Source organism: Ambystoma mexicanum, chromosome 2p (genome assembly GCF_040938575.1).
Source record: "Ambystoma mexicanum isolate Mex_15411 chromosome 2p, UKY_AmexF1_1, whole genome shotgun sequence".
Classification (NCBI taxonomy): Eukaryota; Metazoa; Chordata; class Amphibia; order Caudata; family Ambystomatidae; genus Ambystoma; species Ambystoma mexicanum.
In genome coordinates, this window is record NC_090923.1 from 1,006,526,655 (window position 1) to 1,006,553,651 (window position 26,997).

At 42.6% G+C, this 26,997-nt stretch overlaps 1 protein-coding gene across 4 annotated transcripts in view; it reads left to right on the top strand.

The window, feature by feature from the left end:
* SNX32 (sorting nexin 32) overlaps positions 1 to 26,997 on the top strand; it is a 490,023-nt gene that overhangs the window by 356,947 nt on the left and 106,079 nt on the right. For all 4 annotated transcript variants that reach the window (XM_069644826.1, XM_069644829.1, XM_069644825.1 and 1 more), the window contains one exon: positions 20,237 to 20,322. In XM_069644826.1, the coding sequence (XP_069500927.1) occupies positions 20,237 to 20,322 (86 nt within the window). The remainder of the gene's footprint in view (positions 1 to 20,236; positions 20,323 to 26,997) is intronic.

Sequence of the window (26,997 nt, forward strand, 5' to 3'; positions counted from 1 at the left end):
CACTGCACGTGGAATGCATTCGAAAACCCTCAGGGGTCTATTCCGAAGACAAAATCGCTAAATCCTTCCGCATCTACTATCACGACCTATATAGCACGAAACACACGAGCAGGCAAGAATCTATCCAACAATACTTAGAGGACATAGACCTCTTTTGGGTCACGGACGAGCTGAGAGAGCACCTGAACAAGGTGCTAGTGCTCGAAGAAGTCCTTGGAGCAATAAAAGACCTCCCACAAACCAAAGCCCCAGGCATGACAGGTTAACGGGGGAATTTTATAAAAAATTTGCCCCACTCCTAGCACCCATCCTGTTGCAGGTATTCAATAAGCATTAAAGTCGGGAAGCCTACCCGCCCCACACTTAGAGAAGCAAATGTGATTCTCCTTCATAGAATAGGGAAACCCCCTGAAGACTGTACATCATACAGACCGATTTCACTAATCGATGTGGAGAACAAAATCCTAGCAAAAATCCTGACCGCCAGACCCCTGATGCCGGCCCTGGTGCTCGCCGACCAGGTAGGCTTTATCCCAGGTTGTAACACATCATTTGGCAAATTTGGTGTAATCGAGGCACTCAACCCCTCATCTCAAGCCGTGACTATGTTACTAGATGCAGAAAAAGCCTGTGACTCCGTCGAATGGCCATATCTCTTCATGGTGCTACAGAGGATGGGCCTTGGTAAACGCTATCTAGACTTGGTCTCTCTTCCCTACAAACACCCACTATCCAGTATAATACTCGGTAGGGTCAAATCCTCCTGCATAGAACTCCAAAGGGGGACCAGTCAGGGATGCCCCCCGTCCGCTCTACTGTTTGTGCTGGCGATAGAGCCCCTGGCTGCGCGCCCCAGGGTGAGGCAAATCGGGCGAGGCCTCTCCCTGGGCCCACACTAATTAATACTATCCCTATACGCAGATGATGTAGCCTTATTCATCAACAACCTGGCAGAGAACCTGAAGCCCTTCATGCGCAAAGTTGTCAAATTTGGCGCCCTCTCGGCTAAAAATTAACCACGCTAATTCAGTCATATTCCCACTGACCCCCGAAACCAAAGAACACAAAGACGACTTTGGATTTAGATGGGAACATACGGGAGTCTGATATTTAGGGATCCTAATATCCAGAAACCACCAAGACCTCTTCTGAGACAACTACGGGGGTGTAGTGGAAAAGTTACGAGACAAAATATCTAGGTGGAAGCACCTCCGCTTACACTCCGGGGTCCAGTCTCTATCGTTAAAATGGTAATTTCACCCAAGCTTCTCTACCTGTTTGCAAATATCCCCCTAATACTACCATAGAAATTCCTGCTACTTCTGTGCAGCCTCGTTCTAGAGCTAATCTGGGTCGGCAAACCCCCCGAGAGTAGCTCACACAACACTCATACATCCAATAGCAAATGGAGGCCTAGCTCTACCCGATCTGGAACGCTACTATTGGGCTGCCCAGGCCAAATTTCTTGGATATTGGTATGCGACTCAGTTCGTTAGACCCCACGTCCAAATCAAAAGGGCCCTAACAACACCTAACAGACATTCAGGTATCAGCCACGACCCTGAACATAGTACATTCCACATATACAATATGGCAAAAATTGCACAGAAAAGTAAAGTCCCAGTCAGATTCTCTCCTCACATTCCTGCGAGGTTCATTCCGGGAGTTCCACTAATAGCAGAAAAGGTGCACCACCAGTGGCCCAACAAGCTTCAGATCGATACATTAAATGACTTATTTATTAACGGGACTTTCCTAACACTACAACAAACATGAAAACGCAGTGCAGACACCGCCTTAGATACGTTCATATACTTCTGTCTCCGCCATGCCCTTCAATCCCAGGGAGAAGGCAGGCTGGTATTCACAATATATAAAAATCTCCTATCCGATACCACCACACAACCACCAGCTCCAAAATCACGATGGGAAAAATTACTGAGTGAAACGATCTCAGATGACGCCTGGTCGTATATTCTGAAACAAACTCAAAAAGTGTCCCTAAATTCTAGCTACAAACTCATACACTTCAATTTCCTCCACCAGACGTACCATACCCCAGCCAGGCTTCACAGTCATCGGCCGACTATATCAGCATCATGTGAACGCTCCAGCGCACCTACAGCAGACTTCATGCACTTAGCCTGGTAGTGCCCATCAATAAACCATTTTTGGAAGGAAGTATTAGTGCGAACTTCAGCAATAGTGAGCGAACAAATCGAGTTTTGCCCCAAGATAGCACTACTAGCCTACACGAAAGGTATATCGACCACAATGAGGAAGCTGGCCAGGCCTGTTACTGGCCCGACGAAGAGTTGCCATGACCTGGGGAAGAGGACGCTCCCCTACCATTATATTATGGCTTCAATATATAGCCTACTGTCAAGACACTGAGACAAGCTTTATCAAGACCAGCAGAACAACAAAGACATGTGCAATCCATTTACAGCTAAGAGCAGTCTCTGGTGCCCTATTTTTATTGCAGGAGCTCAGGGAGAGAATGGAAGCTCTGTCATGCCAGGCCTAAAAATAATCTCAGTGCTTTCGTTTTAGTTGAAGAACCACAAGAGTGTATCTATGGCTATGGATACTAAATGAAGAAAGACACTGCTGCACCCTGAGCTGATTCTCTACATAAACAATTCCTAAAATTAGTCTATTTTTTATTTTTATTTGTGCAATGGTTAGAACAAAACCTTCAGCACCAACCTCAAAAAATACATACATTTCAATAAATAAAATAATGCATTCATTGATTAAGACAACTCATACATAAAATCCTAAAATACATAATTCCTAATTCATTTTCATTTAGAAACAAAATCAACTTCAAGATGCACCAATCAACTGATCATACTGCACTTATCTTTCAGCCTGAGTGCCTCTTTCCAGATATAAAAAGCTGCAACCGTAAAACCAATTGGCCTAGCACAGTAAATGTTGATTCAAAATTGGTCAGTTAAAACAAACAGTTCATGATTTTTGTCCAGGGGTACCCCTTGTGATAGATGCCGGTCATGGTCGGACAACTGGTTAGCAAATGGCAAGAGGATTCTACAGTCAATTTACATAGTCTACATGGCCTTTCTTCACGAGGGATACCCCTCCAACTGCAAAGATGTTCATTAGTGGGAAGGATATTAAATCTTAAGTAGATTATAAAACGCTTTACTTGAGGGTTAGAGGGTTAGTCAGATAAGAACAAGGCATGTTTGAGATAAAGCTCTGACCTGCACAGAGAGAATACATTTGTTTTGTATATAACTTTGTCAAGCTCATATCAATAACCCAAACAGCAGTTTTATTTGTAAAAGTTGCAGACAGTTAGGGTTGTCCATACCCTCACATAGAGACATTCCAATTGAAACCAGGTGACTACTAATGGTGCCCTGCAAACCAAGCATAAAAGCATTGGACATAGTCAAAGAAGGTTCGGCTACAAGTGACAAGAGAGAGCCCGGGCGAGCTAAGAGCATTGAGCACCAGAGTTTGCACCTGGCAATCAGCCATATAGATCTTAGTGACTGAATGCCTAGTTCCAGTCTTAAGGCCTCAGACGCACAGACTAGGCGACTCTCAAGATGGACCTTAACATTTTTCCTTCCAAGGTTTCCAACCAAACTCTCTTGTCAACAGACTGAAATACAGAACCTTTTAGTATCCCAGGGAAAATGGGGGTGCAGTATACAGCAATAATACCTTCCAAGTTAAATCCTCCATTCCTGCGAATACATGTTTTTAACACCAACTGATAATCTTTGGGTATGTAGAAGTCGTGGAAGAACCTATTACTTAGGTGCGATCTAATAGGGAAACCCAAGAATGGGTAGTTGCTCACAACTTTAATAGGGGAAGCATTAAGTTACCTATATTGATGACTAAGTCATTTTGGATGTTAAATGAACTCAGGGTATCAATTGAATGCAGGAGCCTAATCAGTGTGTGATCCATTAAGATGCTATCTTCTGCATAGCTTAGCCAAGGGATAGGTTCTCCACCAATGGAGGGAGGAAAGTTACGTACAAGATTGATGGCATGCACCATGTCTGATGTACAAAGAATATATAAGATAGGTGCAAGCGCACAGTGCTGATTTAGCCCAACATTAGTCTTGATAGGCTGGGTCAGATGCCCCTCACGGTTGGTACGAATTCCAACAGTAGTGTCTGCAGACAAGGACATAATCAAATTTAGCAATTGCGGATCCATATTCCATTTCCGCAATTTCGACAAGAGCAGGGAACAATTTACTGTGTCAAAAGCATTAGAGAAATCAATAAAACAGACATATAATGGCTTACCCTTCTTGCACATGGCCTTCGAAATTATGCTTAATAACGCACTAATATTGTGTGAAGTCGCATGGTTCTTATGGAAGCCCGTTTGGCATTTATGCAGTAGTTGTTTATTTTCTACCCAGGCAAACATTTTTGAACATCTGTCCAGCATGGCTAATAGCCGATAATTGGGCGGATTGTCCTTGGTGCCCTTCTTAAATACTGCAATCAGAATAGAGGTCCGCCAACTAGGTGGAATAATGCTGGACTTCCATATATCTACAACCAAATCATACAGGGGGCACAACCACATGTTCGGGTTGGACCTAATCACTACATTAACAAGCTGATCTGGGCTAGGTGCTCTAGAATTTTCTAAGGCTTTAACAATCACTTAGGGAGAAGTTTGAGTGTTAGATGATCTAATGCTAGGGAATATCCTTCGATCTTCGGCTACTCAAAGTCTCAAGTTCCCTAGAACTAGGAAACAGAGAATGGGAGACCACTGACATCTCATAACTGGGACAACGATCTGGAATGAGCTCCTCCCTTCTCTTAGAACAGAATCAGACCATGGGCAGTTCATAAAATCTCTTTCCACATTGAGTACCATTAATGTAGTCAAATTTATAGGAGCCCTGCTGAGATGATCTGCTGTCTAATTCAGAGCAAAGACCAGCAGAAAAACAAATGAATGTGTGTTCCATTTACAGCTAAGAGCAGTCCCTGGTGCCCTATTTTCACTTGCAGTAGGTCAGGGAGAGAAGGGAAGCTCTGTCTTTCCAGACCTAAAAATAATCTCAAAATCCTTTCAATTTAGTTGAAGAACCACAAGAGTGTAACTATGAATATGGAGACTACATGAAGAAAGAAACTGCTGGAGCCTGAGCTGATTCTCTGCATAAACAATTCCTAAAATGAGTCTATCCTGTCTGCTACTGACATGCACTATATATGCTGAATCATCATTTTTCTGGGATTGCAAAAAATAACCCCTTTTATATTTGGCATTTGCGTAAGAAGCAACAGTTATCAAAAATGCACAAAGCAGTTAAGCCTACTTTCTCTCTGTAATGCAAGGAAATTACACAATTCCCCCATCTTTCGCACAAATTATAAATGGCTTTTATTTACTAAAATATTTATTCTCCGCATTTAAACACCTTGTAGCACAATCTATGTTGGAAATCCCACTCTTGATCCAACTAACCACAGCAGTGCTAGACTTGTTGTCAACCTCACCCAACCCACAAAACACACACAGATACGGATCACTTCAAAACAATATGCCCATGTCAAGATCAAGTGCTTGATCCCTGCCCATCAGTCTGAATATAGGCTGAAACATGGCTTTCAATCAGCACTTCTTTCAGTATGGGTTGACCTATCGCAGGCAAGAGATCTGGGTAAACTATATCTTATCTCAAATAGATCTGGGCTCAATTGCAGCACCAGCTCTCTGGTCTTTATTAGCCATACCACTACCTCCGGGATTGCCCGTCCACGTATTCTTGGTGGCAGTAGCTGCTTGCCTGTAAAGTAGTTGCTCTTGAGAGTACAGCAACACACTTCCATCATCAGGGATTCCTTGCAAACTAGGAGAAATCTTCCATAGTTCCCAGGAATTGAGTAGCAGTTCTAGGAGCATGTCTGAGACACATTCCTGACAATGTTTTTTACTCAGTCTCTTTTGAGCAACATATCACATAACACCAAGACATGCTGTGAGAAATATACTGCATACCTATGGAGCTCTTTCCACTTGCCTTTACGTGATCCCTCTGTATTTCTAAAAAGCAGTGTATTGAAACAGTTTAATTGATAATCTCTATTCCCTGATCAGAATACTTTTTGGTTTATTCAATTTTATAATTCATCTGAGTGAGACTTTTTGTTGTAGCATTGACGGCCAATGGCAATATGTGTTACATATTTAGCATGAGCCATACCAGATGAAGCTGTGGAATCTCGGCTTGTTGGAAATTTGAGAAGATCATCGCACAGGGCCCATTGCTTTCCCAGTGATCAGATGTCTAATAAAAAAACATCAAAAAAGAGAACACAATAAGTACATGTGATTGGGCATCTGGAGAGACATCCCTTGGCATCTTTTCAAACCCACTCATATTGTAAATATCATTTGCATATCTGCATTACCTCGACCATGAGGTGCAGAGCAGTACTAAATATATAGCTCTTCTCGTTTGAAACCAGGATTGAGTAAGCCTTGGATACATTTCAGTCTGTTATACCTCACTAGAGGTTTGCTGCTTCCAACGCAGAACGTTGATACAGCTGCGTGATACCTTATACAGTGAACATACGTATGGTGTACATTTTGGTTGTTGCTATGAAGAAGCAAACCATGAACTGAATCATCTGTACGCGTGTCTCTGAAAACGTGATGATAAATCCTGCGGAGGGACAATGAAATCCAGACCTAAGCAGGCAGTGGCAGCAGGGCTTCTGGAAAGGGGTAGAAGAGAACCTGTATGTCCAGGCAAGTTTTAACATTCAAAATGGTGACAGTGCTCTCTATAAGCTTAGGCCAATCCCCTTACAGCCGACATGACCCTAGGCCCATTACCAACCAGAGTGCAGCCCCGCCTACACTGCCGATGTGCAACTAACCATGACCATGAAAGAGGAATCAAAGTGATCTTGTGTATGGTAGAGTGTGCTCCCACCTCGACACTCCGAAATAGCCTTGGCAGACAGCTCATGCTCTCCCTCTCCACATGAAGGATCCTTATCTGCCCATTACAGAAACCAAAAGTGAATGGAAGAATATTTGAAGAACTGAGAAATGGCTTTGGGGGAGCAGAAAGAGCTTAGGATTTTAGCAAGTATACGGGAGCAGGCATATCATTGTCAAAAACACAAGAAGAGAGTCATATATTAAAAATGCTACAGTGTGAATGCCCTCCCCCTCCTCTCTAGAGAATTGCAACGTCCACCTTGTAAGAGAATGGCATATGCATATCAATTACCACCGAGACTGAGGCCATATTATATGCATCTTGGTATTTCATAACTCTCAAAATATATGCAGCTGCTTCCCAAGATATGAATACAGTAGAGATGACACTTACCTGGCTTCCCTTACAGTGCAGGGGCAGATACTCTTTTAAACAATCCACTGTACAAGGATTTAGAGATCAGTGTTATAAATCTGATTGCGGTGTGACTTTCAGACAATGCATTTTTTGTATCAGCAGTAAACTATGGTGCTGTGGATGAGCATCAGTATGAAATTAATATAAATATTGCATCTTGTATGTTACATTGGTTGGGAAAACTGAAGGTGGATGTGCTTGCCAACGTCAGGAAAAGAAATTATCAACAAATGCCAAAATATCAATTGTAGGCTCCTAGAACCCCACTTATTGAGGGTTATTTTTAAAAAATTCTGGTCACATTAATTTCTATCTGCTTTCCCACATGTCTCCCTGATCACAGAGAATTTCCAAATGTTGAGAACGCAAAGCACAGCCATGATTTTCATAGTTGTGGCGAATCCCAGTCTCGTGCTTAGAAACTGGTCTCCGGTATTAAGCGTGTTATAAAAGAACAATTACTTATTATAGTATTGGCCTGAATACACCAATGGTGATGCTTCGATCTTCTGAAAATGTTAGTGGTGCAAAAAGTGAATCTTCCCATCTGGTCATATCTTTCTTTTAAAACTTGGAAGGGGATCATCATATCCCTGAATTGGACAGGTTAGCGCCCTTGTTATTTCAGTACAGACAACTGGAAAACCATCCTTAAGAACCCATGTAGACACAAAAAGTCTCAACAAGGCCTTCCACTAGATGCTTTCCTTTCAAGAGGGAATGGTTTTATATTTGATATCTAAGGAGACATTTCAATTGACCTCTATGCCCGGAAAAGGCTGTACCTTCATATCTGCATTCATATAGCTACAGCAAATCCACAGAACCCTCATTGAGGGTCACTTTTCAACTGTGTGACCAAGTATGCTGCCCTTGGGCAGTGGACAGTCAGAGGACAGCTCCCAAGGGCTGCCCTGGAAAACTCTCTGAATGCTAGAGCTACCAAATCCAGGGGGACTCAAAGCAGAACCCTCCTATAGTATGGAGGAATACTTCCCTTTGAAGGAAACAGTTGCAACAATTCAGAGTCGACAGCGAGCATGGAAACTCCTTTCTTCCTTCAGTACCGATGCCAAAAGATGCAATTCCTATTATGAGTCATGCATGCATAGTTCCACAAATACAAAATAACAACTGTTGGTGAGGACCCCCAGGTATGCCAGAGGGACACTGGAAGTCCGTGGACTTAGAGGGCCCAACTCCCTTCCTCAGGGTACACGGAGGACTCAGTCAACGGCAAGTTCAAACTGTGGTTTATTACAGACAAAACCAACAGGGACCAGCACAGGAACAGGAAAAATCCATGCACGTCTCACTCTTCCTTGGCTCGCAGGCCGATTTTACTACCCCATGGCATTAGTACAACGTCACAAACTGGGCCCTTCTCCAGGAAACCTATCGGGCCTCATGCTGGGCATTGAGTATTCTAACACCTCTAGTGGACATTATAGACGTTATTCTACTGGCCCTCACATGTCAGGTGGCTGGCCTGGTCCATCCCCAAGTCACTAATTATAACATTGTTACAGTGTGGTGGACTTAACATTGGTTCTTGCCCATTGCTACCCACCCCTAGGGTACTAAACTGTGATTGATAAGAGCTGACATCCCCAGGACTGGGATCTGGAAAGGTTCTCATCTCAATGTGTACCTCTTCAAGGTAATGAGCACGGTTATGTGTCTGTATTGTAACTTGTGTGTACCACCTTAGCTTATAAGAGTGTTCTCCTGATAGGTACAACACTTGTTGCATGCTGTTGCATTCTTGTCGCTGCCTGTGTCTGCCAGGTTGGGTCCAGCTCTCCTTTCCCACATCTGATTGCTGTCCCTTGTCCGCATCGGCCGCATCACGTGTTCAGAGACCACAAATTTGAACTGTGCAGCTCTGAATTATGAGGATTTATTAGTCTTTTCTGCAGCTGGTCCCTTTGTCGTCTTGGGATTGGAATGTCATCTTTATATCTTGACCTTGGCTACAGGTCGTGTCTCACACGTCTTGCTCTCTGTCCAGCCTGAAGAAGCTCAACTTGTCTCTCGCTCTGAGGCCTGAGGCCTGCTGTCATTTTCCTAAACCTTATAATGCAGTTTATACAGTATCCATACTATACTATATTTCCATAGGTTAGTCACACTTGGCTCTGTCAGGTCCCATAGGTGCTCCTGTAGTTCAATTGGGTTATATGCGTGTGAGCATCTGCAAGCTTTGCTCAGGATCTCTTGTCTCTTGCGGCTTCTGCTTGCTGCGTTAGGCTAATGGCAAAATTAATAAAAGCAATAAAAGTATGTATATGTATCTGTCCTCTAATTATAGAACTGTACGCTTGTGTTCTTCATTTATTCGAGTGTGTGTTTGTGTCCCGAAGTGCGGATGGCATGTGTGCTTCATGTCTAACACTGCTATGTTGTGGTGTCTCTAACAACGTCAGCAACATGGCTCCTTGGTGCTTATTCCAAGCTGTCAATAGAGGTGTCCCTGATCATGGCTTGTGGCTCTTCATCCACACAGGGATAGGTTTGTACCACCCCTGGTCGGTAGGGCTGGCTGAGTGGATACCTCTCGACATACTTGTCAATCATGGGCCCTTTGGGAATTCGTCCGAAATAGAATGGGTGATTGCAGTGTTTTCTGGCTTTCTTCCTTGTCATGAATTTAGTAGGAGGGGGAGGGAGTGGTAGGCTTCCCCATCCCTGTTCACAACCCATGAAGAAAGTGAAACTGATTTGCTTTGCATGAGCAGAAAAGAAAACAGACCCCATTGACCCACTCTGGGGAATGTTGTAAAACTGCAAAATTGCAATTCTTCCTTGATGAAGAATTAACAAATATATCAGATAGCTTCAGAAGCTTACCAGAGTCTATTTTGACTCAACATGCACAAGCTGGGAAGGCAAATGGGGCCAAGCTGAAGTAGGGAGTGGCAGCAGGGCTTCTGGAAAGGGTAGAAGAGCACCTGTATGTTCAGGGAAGTTTTAAAATTCAAAATGGTGACAACACCCTCTATAAGCTTAGGTCAAATCCCCCTACAGCCCACATGATCCTAGACCCATTACCAATCATGCAGCCCCGCCTACACTGCTGATGTGCAACTAATATCCCTTAGGACCCCTCAAAAGGGGGAGAGACCAGACCTTAAATGCCAACCAGTACCATTGGGCAGTGTCAACGGCTGGAAGAGCTGGAAGAGACCAGGATGGAGGAGACACTTGTGTGTGACAAGGTAAAAAAATGAGTAGTAGAGAGGATGGTGAGATCTTGCTTGGAGTGGTGTGTGACTGGGGACGGGATTAGTAGTAAGAAGGTGGTGAAGAGGGAGATATTTGTTCATTGGAGACAGAGGGGTATATTGTGATAGGGAGAGATTTAACTTGCTTGAAGGAGGTGAGTTCCTGGTGTGGCAAGAAAAGGAGATATTACTGTGTATGAGGCAAAATATAGTGTTCTGGAAAGGAGAGAAAGGGATATGACCTTTTATGAGGAGACAAGCGATATTTTTCAGGAGTGGGTGAACACAGAGGAATGGAAAGAGGAAGACATTGTTGAAGGGGGAGCAATCACATCAGAGAGGCAAGCGAGAAATATTGATGCAGAAAGAGATCTGGCTTTTCTAGAGGATGAAAGATATAGTAAGAGAGAGGAAGGAGGTAGTTACCATCTTGAAGAATACAGGAGATATAGATTTGGAGGTGAAGGAGAGATATGTCACTTGAGGAGTATGGAGGAAAGAGATGCTCAGCTGGAGTTTTGTTCTGAGGAGACAGAGGTGAGCCATAGTGTAGGACCCTTGTCTCTGTACTGTGTTGAGAAAGAGGGAGCAGCAGACAGAAGAAAATTGTATTGAAAAAGTAAGATACCATTAGAGGAGAGAGTGGTGTTGGCGGGAGAAAGAGATGGGATACTACCAGGAGAGGGGGAAGAGACTGAGCTGCTAGACAGGGGGATAGAGCCAGACATTCTTAGGGAGAAGGGAGGAGCGACCCCCACTTAGGTAGTGAAGATATGGAGGTTCCAGTGGAACCTGTTCATTTGGGGAACACAGTAGAGGGGGAAGGACAAAGAAGATGTTGCCACTATGCTGCAGAGCCATGAGGGAACTTTGTAGGTAGGAGGAAGGAGGGACTGTGAGGGAGTATCGGGGGCGAAGCGGGTGAAAATAAAGTTGGGCCACCCTTTCCACTGAACACCACAAAGAGTGCAGCAGAGTATTCTGAAGGCTACAACCCTGCACCAAGCCTTGCGGGAAGCTGCCGATGGTCTACCCTGAGAGGTCCCTGATTGGAAGACCTAGGCGGCATCGGTCAGAAGGACCCCCAAAACATCTATCTAACTGAGAGCATTGGGCCCGCAGCCCAGGGAAGCCTTCCTCCCAAAACTAAGATCAACACACACCCTCTCCTGCCAACCCCTTGAAGGGGAAAGACCCCCTCTTTAAAGAAGGAAGACTTTTGTTTATATTTCCTTTTGGGATTTTCTTCCAGTTGAGGTTTGTAAATACTACATGGCATTTCTTTTTTTTATTGTGATATATAGTTTTATAAATAAAACCTCACACAAACATACAATTTACATAGATCAACAATTCATTTCCATCATTTCAATTATATACCTTTCCAAAGTTGAATAGTTGGAAGGATTGGGAACTTTGAATTTGCTTTTGCCACCTAACTTTTGCATTGTTAAGCCTTGGGACTTTGAACACTTCTTTGGCAAACCGCTTTGACGCAAGAGGTGAAGTCTTATTTCTGTTGACCCCTTTGTTGGGACTCTCTGGCCATCCACCCACGTTGTACCTTGTCATTTGGAACCATCAACCGGACACCTATTCTGTTGAGTCTGGCCATCATTCTAACATGCCATCGAATAGTTTGCGTTGGGAGGTTTATAAAAAACCCTGGAAACAGCTTCTGGTGTCTGGTCTCAGTTTTGGGAACAGAGGGACAGACCTAGTGGCCCTGTCACAACTTTTGCATTATGAATGGAGTGGCAAAATAATTCCTTTCATGCATTCGCTCTAATCAAGAATGTCCTAGGAGATCTTCAAAAAATATTCATTCTGGACAAAAAGACAGTTATGGTGTGGTAACGCGTCAGAACTCACTGTAAAGTCTTGCATAGATTTGATTAAAGTAGGTTTCTTGAAAATTGGCCTCTTTGGTAGTTACGGGGCCTGTCCTTACAGTAGGTTTGTATTTATTGGAATTTATCCAGCACTTTCGCCAAAGTGCTGGACATTCATTCGAGCACGATACACATAAAATGAGGAAAATGGCAATGCACTCATTTGAGTCAATGGTTAGCAACCTGATAGAAGGGATAGGAAATTAACTTTGAGACTGGTCCGCAATGTGTAATAGGTAGAGGCTGAGCGAATAACAAGAGGGGGAGGATTACAGTGGCAGGGGGCAAGTAAAGAGAAGAAGCAAAAACGGGAAGAGTCCCAGGGAGGTTTGGGGACAAGCAGCCGAAAGGTATATATACATGCATTTTTTTTATTTTTTTTATTTGTAATGCGCCGAAGCCCACAGGCTTCAGGGCACAACAATTAGACATAGACAACAAGAGAAACAAGACAACAATTATGGTTACTGAGAATAATCGGATACTTTTAACAGTTCATTGACAGTGGAAAAGTAATTTACTTGAACAGAAATGTTTTCAAAATTTTCTGAATGTCAGATATTTGGGTTCTAGTCTTAAGGAGTTAGGTAACTCATTCCACTTTGTTGCTGCCTTTGTGGTGAATGAGCGCCCCAGTCCGTTTGCTTTTTTTGCATGTGAGATTTACACCAGCCCTTGGGCTTTAGATCTTAGATCACGACCTGGTTCGTATGTGTTTATTTGTTTTTTCAAGTAGGCTGGAGCAGAGCCGTAGAGGCAATGATTGACGATAGTCATTGCTTTGAAGGTAATGCGGTCCTCCAAAGTTAGCCAATGGAGGGTCTTTCTTTCCTCAGTGATATGTTCACCTCCTTTTTTCATTGCGATAGCCCTTATTGTGTTGTTCTGTATGATCTGGCATTGTTTAATGCAGCTCTTGCTAGCTCCGACCAGAAGGGCATTACCACAATGATGGTACAATTTGTGGTGCTCTGTACCGGTCTAATGCATCTGAGTAGTTTTTGGTGGTATTGGCAATTTTTCTTAGGTTAGCTATTTTGTTGTTATCTCTTGTGTGGCACCCACTCAGTTCAATTACTAACTGGGTATCATCTGCGAAGTTAGTGAAAAATACTCCTAAATTAGTAAGGAGGGTACATAGGCACCGAAGGTAAAGATTAAACAGTAGAGGGGACAGGCTAGCCCCCTGCGGAACACCACAGTTGATAGGCCAGGAAGAGGAAAACTGATCCCCCCAATGGATCTTGGATCTCCATTCTTCAGAGTGAAGAGGATGAGCAGGGGAGTAGAGAGATACTAAAGAGGAGGGATAATGTGGAGCTAGACGGAGTTGTGATTCAAATGGTATACAAGATGCAGAAATAAGCGAGGAGGTAGGAAGACAGAAAAGGAGACAAATAGAGTCGTTGTAAATAGACCGAAGAGGGTTGAGTCAGGACGCAGGTGGGGTCAAATTGGAGGGCCGAGCACTCATCAAGTCTGGAGACAAGAGTTCAGAGGTCTGAAATGAGAGAAAGGAATGTACACAACAAAAGGTGAAGAGAAAAAAGCAGCAGTTGCGTGCATTGACATAAATCTTAGAGGAAAAAAGAGTACCTCTGTTTTAGATGGGTTAAAGTGGAGAAAATGGAATGTCATTCAGGATTGGATGGCGGAAAGACACGCAGAGACTTGGGAGTGAAGGGTGACAGTGAATTCGGAAAAGGAAAAGAACATTTGAGAGTCATCTGCGTAGAAATGGCAGGATGATTAAAAAATTAGATAAGTGAGGAGAGCGGGATAGTGTAGAGGGAAAAAAGTAGTGGACGAAGGACTGACCCTTGGGGTACACCGTGAAGATGAGGGTGAGGGGAGGAAGGACTGCCAGCCCAGGAAGCTGAATAGGAATGCCCAGTTAGATAAGATTCAACCAGGAATGGACAGGGCCAGAGACGAAAGAGAGGAAAGTAGGGTCGGGTGGTCGGCAGTGTCAAAGGCTGCAGATAAGTCAAGAAGAATGGGGATAGAATAAGGTTTACTGTGATGAACAGAGAGGGAGAGGAGTGGGTTTGAAAACGTGTATGAGACCAGTTTCAGTTGAGTGGGCAGGACGAAAGCCAGACTGGAGTGGGGGAAGAAGAGAGAGTAGGTGTATGTAGAAAGAGATTTCTGAGTAAACAATGCACTCCAGAAGTTTAGATATGAAGGGGAGGAGAGAAATAGGACACAAGTTGGTGGGAAGAAAAGGGGTCAAGAGGTTTCTTTTTAGAAATGGAATTAATTTGGAGTCCTTAAAAGTGGAAGGGAAGGTTGATGACGAAAGAGAGAGGTTGATAAGAGTAGTAAGATAAGGAAGAATATGAGGGTAGACAGAGGGAATGAGGGCAGATGGAAAAGGGTCGGGCGTGTGACCCTGTCGGTATCGGCATGGCCACCCGCATTAAGGGACCCTCGCTTTGATCGGGCCCTTAACTTGGGCGGCAGACTGTTATCGCCCACCACCTCAGGGCATATTGCCTCATTATTTGGAAATGACTAAGGAATTACAAGATGCTATTTGTTTCTTAATGAACTAATGTTCAAGGTTAAGCTATTTTAAAATATTTGTTTCCGTATTGATTGTCTCTTGCATTCAGGTTTTCTGCTGGAAGGAAAATCCCATTTGCCTCAGAGCTTATTCCACAAAGGTTTAGAAGCACTTTCGGAAATCTCTGTTTTGCTAAGATATGTTCGGCTGCAACATGGACAGCATTGGTATTGCCCCATATTCACAACCTTTCTGCCATTTCCTTTCTTCTTAATTTTCACAGAAGCGGTTTTTCACAAGAAATATATTCAATCTTAGATGCAGACAGTTGCTACAGAAACGGTCTCTGCTTCCTCTATAAATGTTTCTTTAAAGATTTCAGGAATACCCGCTGACCTGGGGATACTATTCCTGGGGAAGTATTCTAAAGATTATAACTATGAGGAAGATCCCCATGATGCAGAGCTATTGTTAAGGGAAGATAGGTTGTGCTTATGCACACGTGCCACCAGATAAAGGCAGGCTGAATAAGTGCCAGCAATTACTTATTTTGTACTGGGGGGCTTCCCGATGTGATGCGCTTCTCTGACCACATCAAGCTGATATTCTACAATTTTCAACCATTGTCTGATTTCAGTCGCTTTTCTGCAGTACTGTTGCTGTGTATATTTCCAAATCTTTGCAATGGGGAGTCCTGCTCCTGGAAATGCTGAACCATCTTGGTCCCTTCTTCAGGACACAGACTACTTAACAGATCTTTTTGCTATGTAACTTGTCCACTTGTGATCTAATCAGTATTAATTGTTTTGTTCTATCATGGCGCATCTCTAAATAGATAATTTAATCTCTCCAAGATTTTTATAGAGAACCCAATTGTAAGCATGATTAATCTTTCCTATTACTTCATACACACCTTAATGAAATATATGTTTACGATATGAAGGGTAAAGACTTGAGGAAAAGTTAAGCATTGGGTCAACACGTTTTGTAAAGTCACAATTCCTCCCTGTATCTCTTAGAGGGTCAGGTGATTTTTATTTATGTTTTTCTTGGTCTGTTATGAAGCTATATCACCAGGACTGTGGCTCAGCAGACTAATGCATTCATAGTAGTGATCTATGTTTGACCTCATGGTCAAGGTTCAAATCCCGACAGTCCCACTCAGCTATTCATTTGTTTGAGGTCAATAAAATGAGTACCATTGAGTGGGGTAACAAATTACAGCTGTTACTTGTCACTAGCACCAATATATCCCTGTGAGAGTGAAGATGGTGTGATGAATCCTGCAGAATCCTCAGAGAATCATTGCCTAAAGTCTCCTCCCTGGTAGCCAGGGGAAGGCAGCCGCCGCCTGTTCCTAACCCTGGTGGCGGTATTAGCCGGGTGGATCACCTGGGAGGAGAAAGCCCCGAAGGGAACAGGAGGATTACATAAGGAGAGACACAGTATTTATCTTCTTCATAGAAGGAGATCTCAGTGATGCCAGAATATTTCATGACTTTCTGTCAGAGTATGGCTTCTCTTCGCAAAGTTACCCACATTGATGGTTGTGAAAAAACTTGTGATAACTGGGAATAATATGTGTGGGAATCAGAATCTGAATAACGTGTCTTTCTTTTTTTTTTATAAACACTTTTTATATGCATTTCTCATACTAACAAACAAAAAGAGAAAACAGATGAATTCAACTATACCCCCCCCCCCTTGTTTGTTTCCAGTTCAATCCAACAAGGCCTCTTCACATCTCTCCATAACCTTATAATGAACGGCACTTCTTGTTCTCCTACCCTCCAGGAATCAACCTCAACCCTCCATACCTCCCCTTCCCCATCCCCCGCTCCATACTATTCTCACGGCTAACACTTTACTGCGGTTTCAGATCATTAGATTTTTATAAGTCATTCAGCAGTTGACCCCAGTGTACTGTCACTCTGTCCCCCATCGTCTCAGTTCCCATTCCCTGCAGTGTCACCAGTTCGGTGATCCCCCACCTGGGGGCATCTGCCTGCCACATTGTGATTGCCGGTATCTGTGTGTGTTTCCACGCGATAGCTACCCGGCGTTCGGCTAATATCAGTAGGAATTATATTATCTTATTCCGTAGCTTGTGCTTTTTCCCTCCTGGGAGGGTCCCCCAAATGCATATTCTCGGGTCACATTTCAGTTTTGTCCCCAACAATTTGTTTACCTCTTTAATATTTTTGCCGCTGTATGTCGCTATAATTACACAGTCCCATATCATATTCCAGAATCCCGCCGGGCCCCTGCTGCATCTAGGGCATTCATCCATCAAACCAGTCATTCATCGCCCGCCATCTGATCAGGGTCACGTATGTTCTATGCATGATGTTAAATTGGACCAGTTGAAAACGGGCATTGCGCGACACCTTCTGGACCTGTTCCCACATCCGTACCATTCCTTTTCCGTTATTTGATAGCCCACATCCTCCCCCCACTTCTCTTTCATCTTTAATTCCCCCTTAGGTTCCTCCACCTGTAGGGCTTTATGAATATGTGAGATCCTCGCTTTACCTCCCGTCTGTTCCAGTAATACCCGTATCAGTGGACTTGTCTCCGGTTCCTCTGGTATCCCATCCCATAGTTCCGCCACTCTGTGGACCACCGCTCCATATGTCAAGAGCAGGCCTTTCGGCAGCGCAAACTTCATGGACCACTCCGTGAAAGTTAGCAATTTCCCTCCTTCAAATAGGTCCCCCACTATCTCACATCCCTTTTCTTGGAGCACCCTGTCTTTCTTAAATGTGAACCAACCATTGAATCCTCTAAAACCCTTGCTTAATGATATATTTAATGAACAGAGTCAATCCAATAAAACTGAAGTTTGTATTCCTGAACAAAAAAGAAATCAGAAGAATGCCTTAAGTACTGGGACGAGGAAGAGGGACTCAGAGGCACTAAACTGCAAGGTGCATTTTAGCAGTTCTAATGACCCACACCTGAGCGGGACCTTTGAATATATAAGGCCCTCTCAGGTGCAGGCCATTAGAAGCAGAAGGTGGAGTTGCAGACTCCTGCCACCTGCTACTAACCCTTGTGGGGGTATTAGCCGGGTGGACTTCAAGTCCCACAATTCTCTAATTACTGGTACGAGAAAGAGAGACTCAGAGGCAAGGTGCGATCTAGTGGTTCTACTGACTCACACCTGAGTGTGACTTTTGAATATATAAGGCCCCCTCAGGTGCAGGCCACTAGAAGCAAAAGATGGAGTTGCAGAGACCACCTGTAACAGTTGCAGTGGAAGAAGAAAGGAAAAGGATCCGCCCAAGCCACGACTATCTTTGGAGCGGATGACTATCCTGAGAGGGTCTCCAACATTGATGGCCTTAATTGCAGAGCTTACACAGCAGGAAGCCTTGTTGTAACAAGCTTTCCCCAGGAGAGAGAGCCTCTCCTTGTTGTATGTGTCCCAGTGGCTGGCGAGAGTACACTAGGAGTGAGAAAAGCTCCTTTCCCGATCGGTGCGGGCAACAGGAAACACGCTGAAGCAGTCTGATGTGCATGAGGCGTCAGAAGAGGCAGAACAAACACTGGCAGCAGGTTGAGCGGACGCGTTTGCAGCAACCAATGAGTTTACGCCAATTTTGCTTAATCTTAACATAACGATAAGACTGGTGACGAATGAACTTTGGTTAATCCGCTATGCTCTGTAATCGACCGCTGCCCAATGATAATAATTTTGAATTCTGAACGAATATGAAGAAGTCAAATTGGCATAACAAAAACTTTATAAAGCGAGAACAAAAGAAAGGTTATAACCAATTCTATCGAGGCCAACATTATTACCAATACAGAAAGGGGGCAATACTGAAGCAAGCTAATCAGAATCACCATTGCCAAAGCCAAGAGAGGGCAATACTGAAGCAAGCTAACTATAACTGCCATTGCCAAAGCCAAGAGAGGGCATTACTGAAGCAGGCTAATTATAACCTTTATTGCCAGAGTAAAGAAGAGGCAATAGTTGAGGAGGGTGTCAACCAGCATTGCCTAAGCCTTAGAGGGGCAAGTGTAATACAGAAACATTGTCAGCAGTAGTTTGATGTAAAAGTGGGAAAACAAGAGTGGCACGAGAGAAACCCATCTGGTAGACGCAGTGGAGTATCTTTGCTGAAAATGTTGGGGGGGGGACATGACATCTGAAGAAAAGGTGCCCCAGCCAAATGAATGGGGACAAAATGGTGTGCCATGAAAGTTGGGGTGGACAAACACCCCCTTTCCCCCCTAAAATTACGCCCATGGGTAGAAGGTATGTATCAAGGAGGAGAGGAATACAACAGTGGAGCAAACAGCACCAATGGATCTCATGTTTTCCCAGAAGAAGTTGTGAATTTTGATGTTGTTGAAAGTCAAAAACCTTTCCAAAACGTTTGATTTAAACCTTACTACAGAGTACTTGTAGTAGTGTTAGGACCTTTTGTCCTGGCAGGCAAATATATCAGGATAGGGACCTTTTAATGGTAGTCCTGTCAGGTTAGTGGGCCAGGAAGAAAACATGGAAGTACTGCATTGTGGTTGAAGGTTGTGTGGTAGAAGACGTGGCAAGACTACCAAAGTGTTTCATGAATTGTGGTGGAATCATCCTGACAAAACATTGCTGTTGATACAGAAGAATTGTGAAAGTACTTTTGTTTTCTTAAGAAGCAGTAGAGTTGAAGTTTTGTCTTTACTTGAAGAGATAAAGACTTGTCATTTGGTTGAACTGTTGGTTAAAGTCCAAGTGAAAGACCTGTGGAGCAAGAAGAACTTTATGATCAAAAGTTGGCTAAAGAAAAGGAACTTGTTTATTTGAACCTTTGCTTGAAAATCCTGTTTTGAATCTGGGGAAGTGGGTATGACCCAGGTTACAAGGATACACAGTTATTAGGTCTATGTTGAATATAACTATTATTTCTGTTACATTTGAATTTCCATGTATTACCTTTATGAATTTGATGTATGTATAAGTGTGAGGGACATATTCCTTTTATTAGAGTGTTTCCTTTAGTTTAGGGCTATTGAGAAGTTTATCAAATATAATGGCTACTTGTGATAAACCTTTACCAAGTTTTCTGCCTCACATTTCTGACCCCACACAATGGTGCTCTCAAATGCATGTTATGTTATGTATTTACAGCTCAGGGCTCATAAAAAAGGTTGTGCGAGACTGTCATGTGGAGGTACGCTGATGGTAACTCATGCCTCTCTTGTCTTTGGCACATGACAGAGCTGACAGACTTCAAGGCACGGAGAGTAACAGCCTTCAAAAAGAACTTGATCGAGTTGGCGGAGCTAGAGCTGAAACATGCCAAGGTAATGGTGACATGAATGTGTGGTGGGGGTTGTGAAAACTGGGTGCTTGCATAGGAATCTGAACCAGACATGGTGAAACGAGGGTTGTGGAGGAGCAGGGGGTTTGCATTTCAGTTCTACCTATGTTTTTATCCAACCAGGGGGCCCAATTTCAAAGGCATAGCGAGCAAATATGTGCATGACCCTCCTTTTTCAGCTTATATGACGCATTCTACCTGACCACACCCTGTTTTATTTCTCTGAGAATATAATGTGTAATGCCATTTCCTTCATGTGAGAACAAGACATTCTGTAATTGTTCATATTGACAGTGCTATTTTTTCAATGCAGTATGGGTGTCACACATGGATCCTAATTAGTGAAATGTGTCTTTTAGGAACCTTATTCAGTGCCTATTAGCTATAGGTTTCAGTATGAATTCAAGCAACACCAAGATGAGGCTCTCCTGGTAGATACCTCAAGGTTTGCCACCTCACTTTTGAGGTATTTCTGGGGGCACAAATTATGTTTGAAGTACCCTGGGCCCAGGAACAAACAACTCTTACTCAGAATACACCAACAACTAGTTTCAGCGCTGCAGCAGAGGATGTACTGGACATGATGCAGACACACTGTAGCTCATTTTACTTCTTTGCGTAAATGGCCCGGAGGAAACCACTTAGGTTTGCACGTATGTACAAACAGGTACCATGGAGGCAATTTTTGTCATTTGCACTTGAGAGTGCAAAGGAGAAGTTTAAAGAGATGGTGGAAGGGGGAGCACAAATAGAGTAAACGCTACCTGCCATGTATGCATGGCAGGCGGTGTTTACAATGATTTCCTATGGAATCTGCTGCGTATTATATAGGAAATCATTGGTTTTTACGCCAGCATGAACCTCTCAACCCTAGGAAAATTGGTACCGTGGCAGTATGAGCGTCCGTTAATGGGGAAAGGACCAGGTCTAGGAAAAGGACCAAGCATCTCAGATTACAACTGAGTGAAATCATTTGTCACCCAGGAGAGAGGGGTATATTGCCTTTGGGGTAAGAGGAAAAGAGAAACACCCCGAAATCACTCTTTCCCATAACTATGTCCCCTAAATGTTATGGCCCCCATCATAAGATGCACTCACCCTCTTTCCTTACAGAGCCCCTAGATCCATTAGGGATTTATTCACCTTGTTATCCTGACCCTTGCCCTGCATCCTATTATTCACCATCCTTGCAAAGAGACCAACATAGGAAACACCCAGCTGCCCAAAACCTCATTCCACATCATGATACATTGGAGTTATAGTACCCCGTTAAAAAATGGATGTGAGAAACCCAGCAGACTTTTAATTAGCACCCCTTATGCTGATCGGTTGGTCAATTGTATCATATTCAAGAAAGCCAACCTGGTATCACGAGAGAGCTGGCAGCTGCCAGGTCTCACTGTGTATGAGCACCAAGGGTTGAGCAGTAGTTTGATATGAGGGAAGCTGCTGTGCATTTACCTCAGGCTGCCCTGAGACTCCCTGAGTCTGCAGGGAGATAGTTTGAAGGATATATATAAAATCTCCTGCCAGTGTGTAAATTAAAAAAATGAATGAAGGGTCCCCATGCACATACAGGCTGCGTGGTACCCTTCAAGTGCAAACAAGCATGGAACTTTAAAAATGGTGCAAGTGGCACGCCTTTGGGAGAGTTACAAGCAGCCCGAAACGCCCTTCAGAGGGTTGAGCACAATGCTCTGCTCAGCGCCATTCAAACAAAAAAGACATACCTGGTTAATCCTCAGCAATGTGGGCCAAGGCCAAGAAGACTACGCTGTGGGTTGCACACCCATAGTCTAGAAAAACATTCAATTTAGGTATTGCTACCTTGTTCCATTATTAATTCATCTGTTATAAATAACGTTACGGACTCTGATATCTTGTGAAAAAACCAAATGTATTTTTATTCCAATAAAGACTCCACTCAGTAGCCTTTGCCAAAAAATGATAAAAATGGCAATGCATTTCGAACAACTCCTCCATCATCAGGGCAAATAGCTAAATAAACTGTTAGTTTAATCAATTAATCATTCACCAAGATCACATATATATACATATATATACAGGACATATAAATGGCCGAACCATGTTATTCCCAAAGTCATCAAGACTTGAGTAAGTAATTTATGTAAAGAACCTTGTGACATAGGTGCGTGTGACATGTCCGTAGCCACCATCACGATAGGTACACCATAAGATTCAATTGCATAGTTGTGCCAGTTCAAAACAGGACATTGTTATTAGAAAAAGCAAATAACATCACATTATTTTATAATCAACAATCGTGTCACAAAAGTATCTATGTGTATAGGAATAAGGATGATAAAACCATAAACAAAAAACCAACGAGAAGAAAATAGTAAAGATAAAAGGGAAAAAAGAAGAAGAGAAAAAGGATTGTTAGGATCTTAGGAGATGTTGGTAAATCCTCTTAAATTAGTCCCTATAAATCATTATATTTAAACCACCCTTGTTTTGGTGTGTCTATCAGAGTGCATCATCTCTCCAAACCATGCCGTTCTCATACAAACTGTCACCATGTTCTTAATTAAACTGTGTTGTCAACAATTGCACCCTCTGTGTAACAAATAGCTTGGAGAACTTAAAAACAGTACCTGGCTTAGCTGAAAGAAACTATCACCATATCCCTGATAAAACTGTGTTGCCAACAATTGCACGCTCTGTGTGACAATTAGCTTGCAGAACCTAGAAACAGTACTTGGCTTAGCTGGTAAAACATGAGGGGTGCACATCCAAGTAACCCACTTCTAAATCTTCATAATCGCAAAAATATGTGTTCCAGAAAGCGTGGCTCAAAGTAGCTCAATCAACTCTAAACAAAAACACACAAACACACCATCAGTATCTGCTGTTGAAATTAGCCCACACCGAAATTACTCACAGTAATCTACACCATTTTACCTCTCTCCTTCTAATCAATCCTTCTAATGTGCATCCTAGCATCTGACACCCAGAACCTCTAAGTTATTCCTTTCAAGGCACAGTAATCACGTGACAACTTGTCACTTGACAACTAATCACGTGATACTCATTCTCGAACAACCTATGTTAAATCTAAATAGCGGACGGAACGGGACGTGTGTGGATCACAAATCGGATCCATGACCATCTGCTAACAGTAAATCAAGTAATGACCTCTCCTATAGTAGACCCACCATCAATCGTGAGCTAATTGTAAAGCCTGTACACCATATTGCCTCTCCTAATTCGTCTAGAGAGTGATTCCAAAACCGCTATGAAACACCAAACTTACTCTATTTGCCATCCTACTGTAAAGCAAAGATTACCCTTGTCTCAACTAAGATGAATATTGTTTAGGGTCTGAAAACCGATCTAGTGATACCCCACAGGTACCCATTGGATCAAGCGAGGGCTACTCATAGCAAAGAAACTAAATCTAAAACCATAAATTGCAGAAAGAAAAACCAGAACAGAAAAGAAAAGAAAATGAGGTAACCTAGTGTGAAGTGGGTACCGAAAACTTTCACCATACCCATCTTCTGGGTAAATGAAACAGAACACAAGTATGGCAATTTACAATGGTTCATAGGCATAAAGTTAAGCAATCACCAACATGTCGTAATTGTTAATTGTATAGTGAAACTAGTCTAAGATTATCCAATACATTGTCAAATATTAATAAATACATTGAACAGTGAATCGATACCAAATGCAGCAAGACCATCTTGTATATTGCATACTTCATTTACATTCATAAGAAATATTTTTTTATTTTTTTTATAAATGGTTATTGGTTAAACAGACAAAAAGAAAAGAAGAAATACACAATTGCAACATAGTTTGTCATGTTGAATTAACCATTTACATTTGCATTATATTACATGGTTTTCTAGTCTGTTTCACTGTCCAACAATTTAAAACCTCTAAAAGGATATGCCATAGACTCACTTCATTTGGAATAAACAGCCATCAGAGAGATGGGGTGACTCAAAGAAAGGTAGAAAGAATAGAAGGGGCCAGCGAAGAGAAGGAAAAGGAGAGCTAAGGGTGTAGAGAGGCAATCAAATCTAGGTTTCGCTAATTGCATCAGGCATAAGCACCAGTTATTCTTTGTTTAACAGCAGTACTAGGTCACTAGTCTTTACTAGAATTGCTTCAATAAACTTAAGGACTTCAAGTCTAAAAGGGAGTGAGTGGTGCACAGTCCCAAGACCATCCACTCGCAAGACCATCCACGCTCACCAACTCTGATCAAGTTCAATAGAGTCGATCTTTTAAGTTTTCTTTAAGTATATACTTCGTAAGGTTGCTAACTTAGGGCAGGTCGTTACCCAGTGTACAAGAGTTTGCACCTTTCCGTCCAATCCACAAAATCTACAGATAGCTTCACTTGGAGATATTAATTTTCTCTCCAGCGCTATTATATGTACTATGTTCAGTCTTACTCTTAGTAAGAGATCTCTATAAACTGGAGACCCTATTTTTTTCTTTTTCTTGGCCAGGTCTTCTCATGTCTTGATTTCTCGCATTTATTGTTTCAATCCAATCCCACTCTACTAACTTTTTTTTAATTTTCATTGGGTTGTAGATAAGTTCTTTCTCACATAGGTGACAATCTTTCATGATGTTCTCTATCTTAGTCTACCAGTTCTGAAGCATATTGTCTTTAGTTTCTGAATGACAGTTAAAGATTTCTAAAGGTGAGTCTAGTTCTGCTATTTTGGTTTTGGTTTTCTGGTAAAGTGCAATGGACTTCCATAATGCCATGTTCTCTAGCGATTGTAGTCTTAGTTCATGATGGATAACCGCTATTTGGAGAGCATTAAGTAACCGCAGACATTTTCACCAAAATAGGCCTTCTAAGATGGGCCAGATTTTCCAAGGTAGACATAACAATCTCTCTGAGCCATAAGTCAGGATTGCAGCAACCTTTTGGCGATAGAATAAGACAAGTGGCATTATGGAATATCCTCCGTACTTTTGGAGGATACTTAAGCCTTGGGCTGCTAGGCGTTTTGTCTTGAGTCACAGAGCATAGTAATGAGCATTCTCATCACAGTTCTTGTTTAACAAAACTCCCAGGTACATCATTGTATTTACAACTTCCATCTTCACATTAGTTGTCCACCAGTGTTAGTCCATTCACTCCGTCCCTAGGGCTGAAGACATAAACATGATCTTAGATTTATGAGCATTGTTTTCATGTTGTTTTCTTCCAAGAACTATTGGAAGCAGTACACCCTCCTATGTAAGCCGACTGGGCTTAAGTCCATAAAGACGATATTGTCTGCATAGAGTACCCATGATGTCGATCTTCCATTTACTTTAGAAGGAAAAGCTCTTACGTCCTCTTGAGGTACTCCTAGATCAGCGCTATATAGGCTGAATAGAAAATCTGCAAGCGAACTGCCTTGTTTCAAGCCTCTGTGTGTCTTGATTTTCTCGGAAAGCACTCCTGAGCTTGATAGTCTGATCTGTATAGAAGTGTTTGTATAAAGAGCACAAATTGCTCCTATCAGATCAGGTGGGCAGTTCCATTTCCTTAATTTTGACCTTAATTTTGCTCGAGTCACACAGTCAAAAGCTTTTCCTAAATCTAGGAATGCCATGTAGATTTTCGAACTGGACTCCAATGGTCTTAACTTTAGAATTCCGAGTAAAAAGATGTTAATAGATGTCCCAACACCTTTGATAAATCTGGTTTGATGCGGATCTAGAATTCTAGATTTTATACCCCATTTTGTCAGATCTCTAAGTAAAATTGTAGCAAACAGCTTTCCCATTAAGTCTAACAGGGCTATATGCCTGTAGGTATGGGGTTCTGTTCTGTCCCCTTTTTTGTATATTGAGACGACTATAGCTTAGCACCATGAAATTGCTACTTGTCTTGTGCGCAGGACCTGTTTAAAGATTTGGAACAAGACCTGGCTCCATTAATCTGGATTTTCTTTTAACTGGTGGTTCGATATCCCATCAGGGCCTGCAGCTCTTGATGATCTACGGTTCTTAATTCTTGTCTCAACGTCTTCTTTGTCTATGTCGATGGCCCATTCTGTTTGTAAGTTGGGACTTTCTTTTGCAAGGTTTTCACCAGGATCGGAAAACAGCTTTGTGTAATGAATTTGCCACCTTACTTCACCAACTTGTGCTAGCATATTATTTGCTCTGAATGATCCCCCATTATTTAACAATTCCCAAAGATATCTTGTGTTTTTTTGAGAGATTGCTTTTAGCATATGTTCCGTTTGTGATTGCATTTGCTGGGATTTGGTAGCGATCAGCCAATTTTTAAACCTCTGTTTCTGTTGTCCGTTGATTTCCATCCATAAGTAATATTGCAAATCCAATTCTTCATTCATGCCGTTTGGTATCAGGGACTCAAGTCTGTCAATCCAGAAGGCCTCTCTTTGCACTCTTCTCCTCGCAACATCGCCTCTGAATTCCTTTGTAGCCATTACTTCCAGGATTTGAAACCTCATCTGTGCAATTGTATGTCCACATTCAATAAAATGTTGTGGTACTGATGAATGCCTATGGTTGGTTCGTATACAAGATTTGTGCTCGTTCCATCTGACTTTAGCCCGTCTTTTGGTCTCTCTCACATAATACATGCCACAAGGGCACCTGATACAATAAATCACATTTTCAGTAAAACAAGTAGCAAAATGTCTCAACT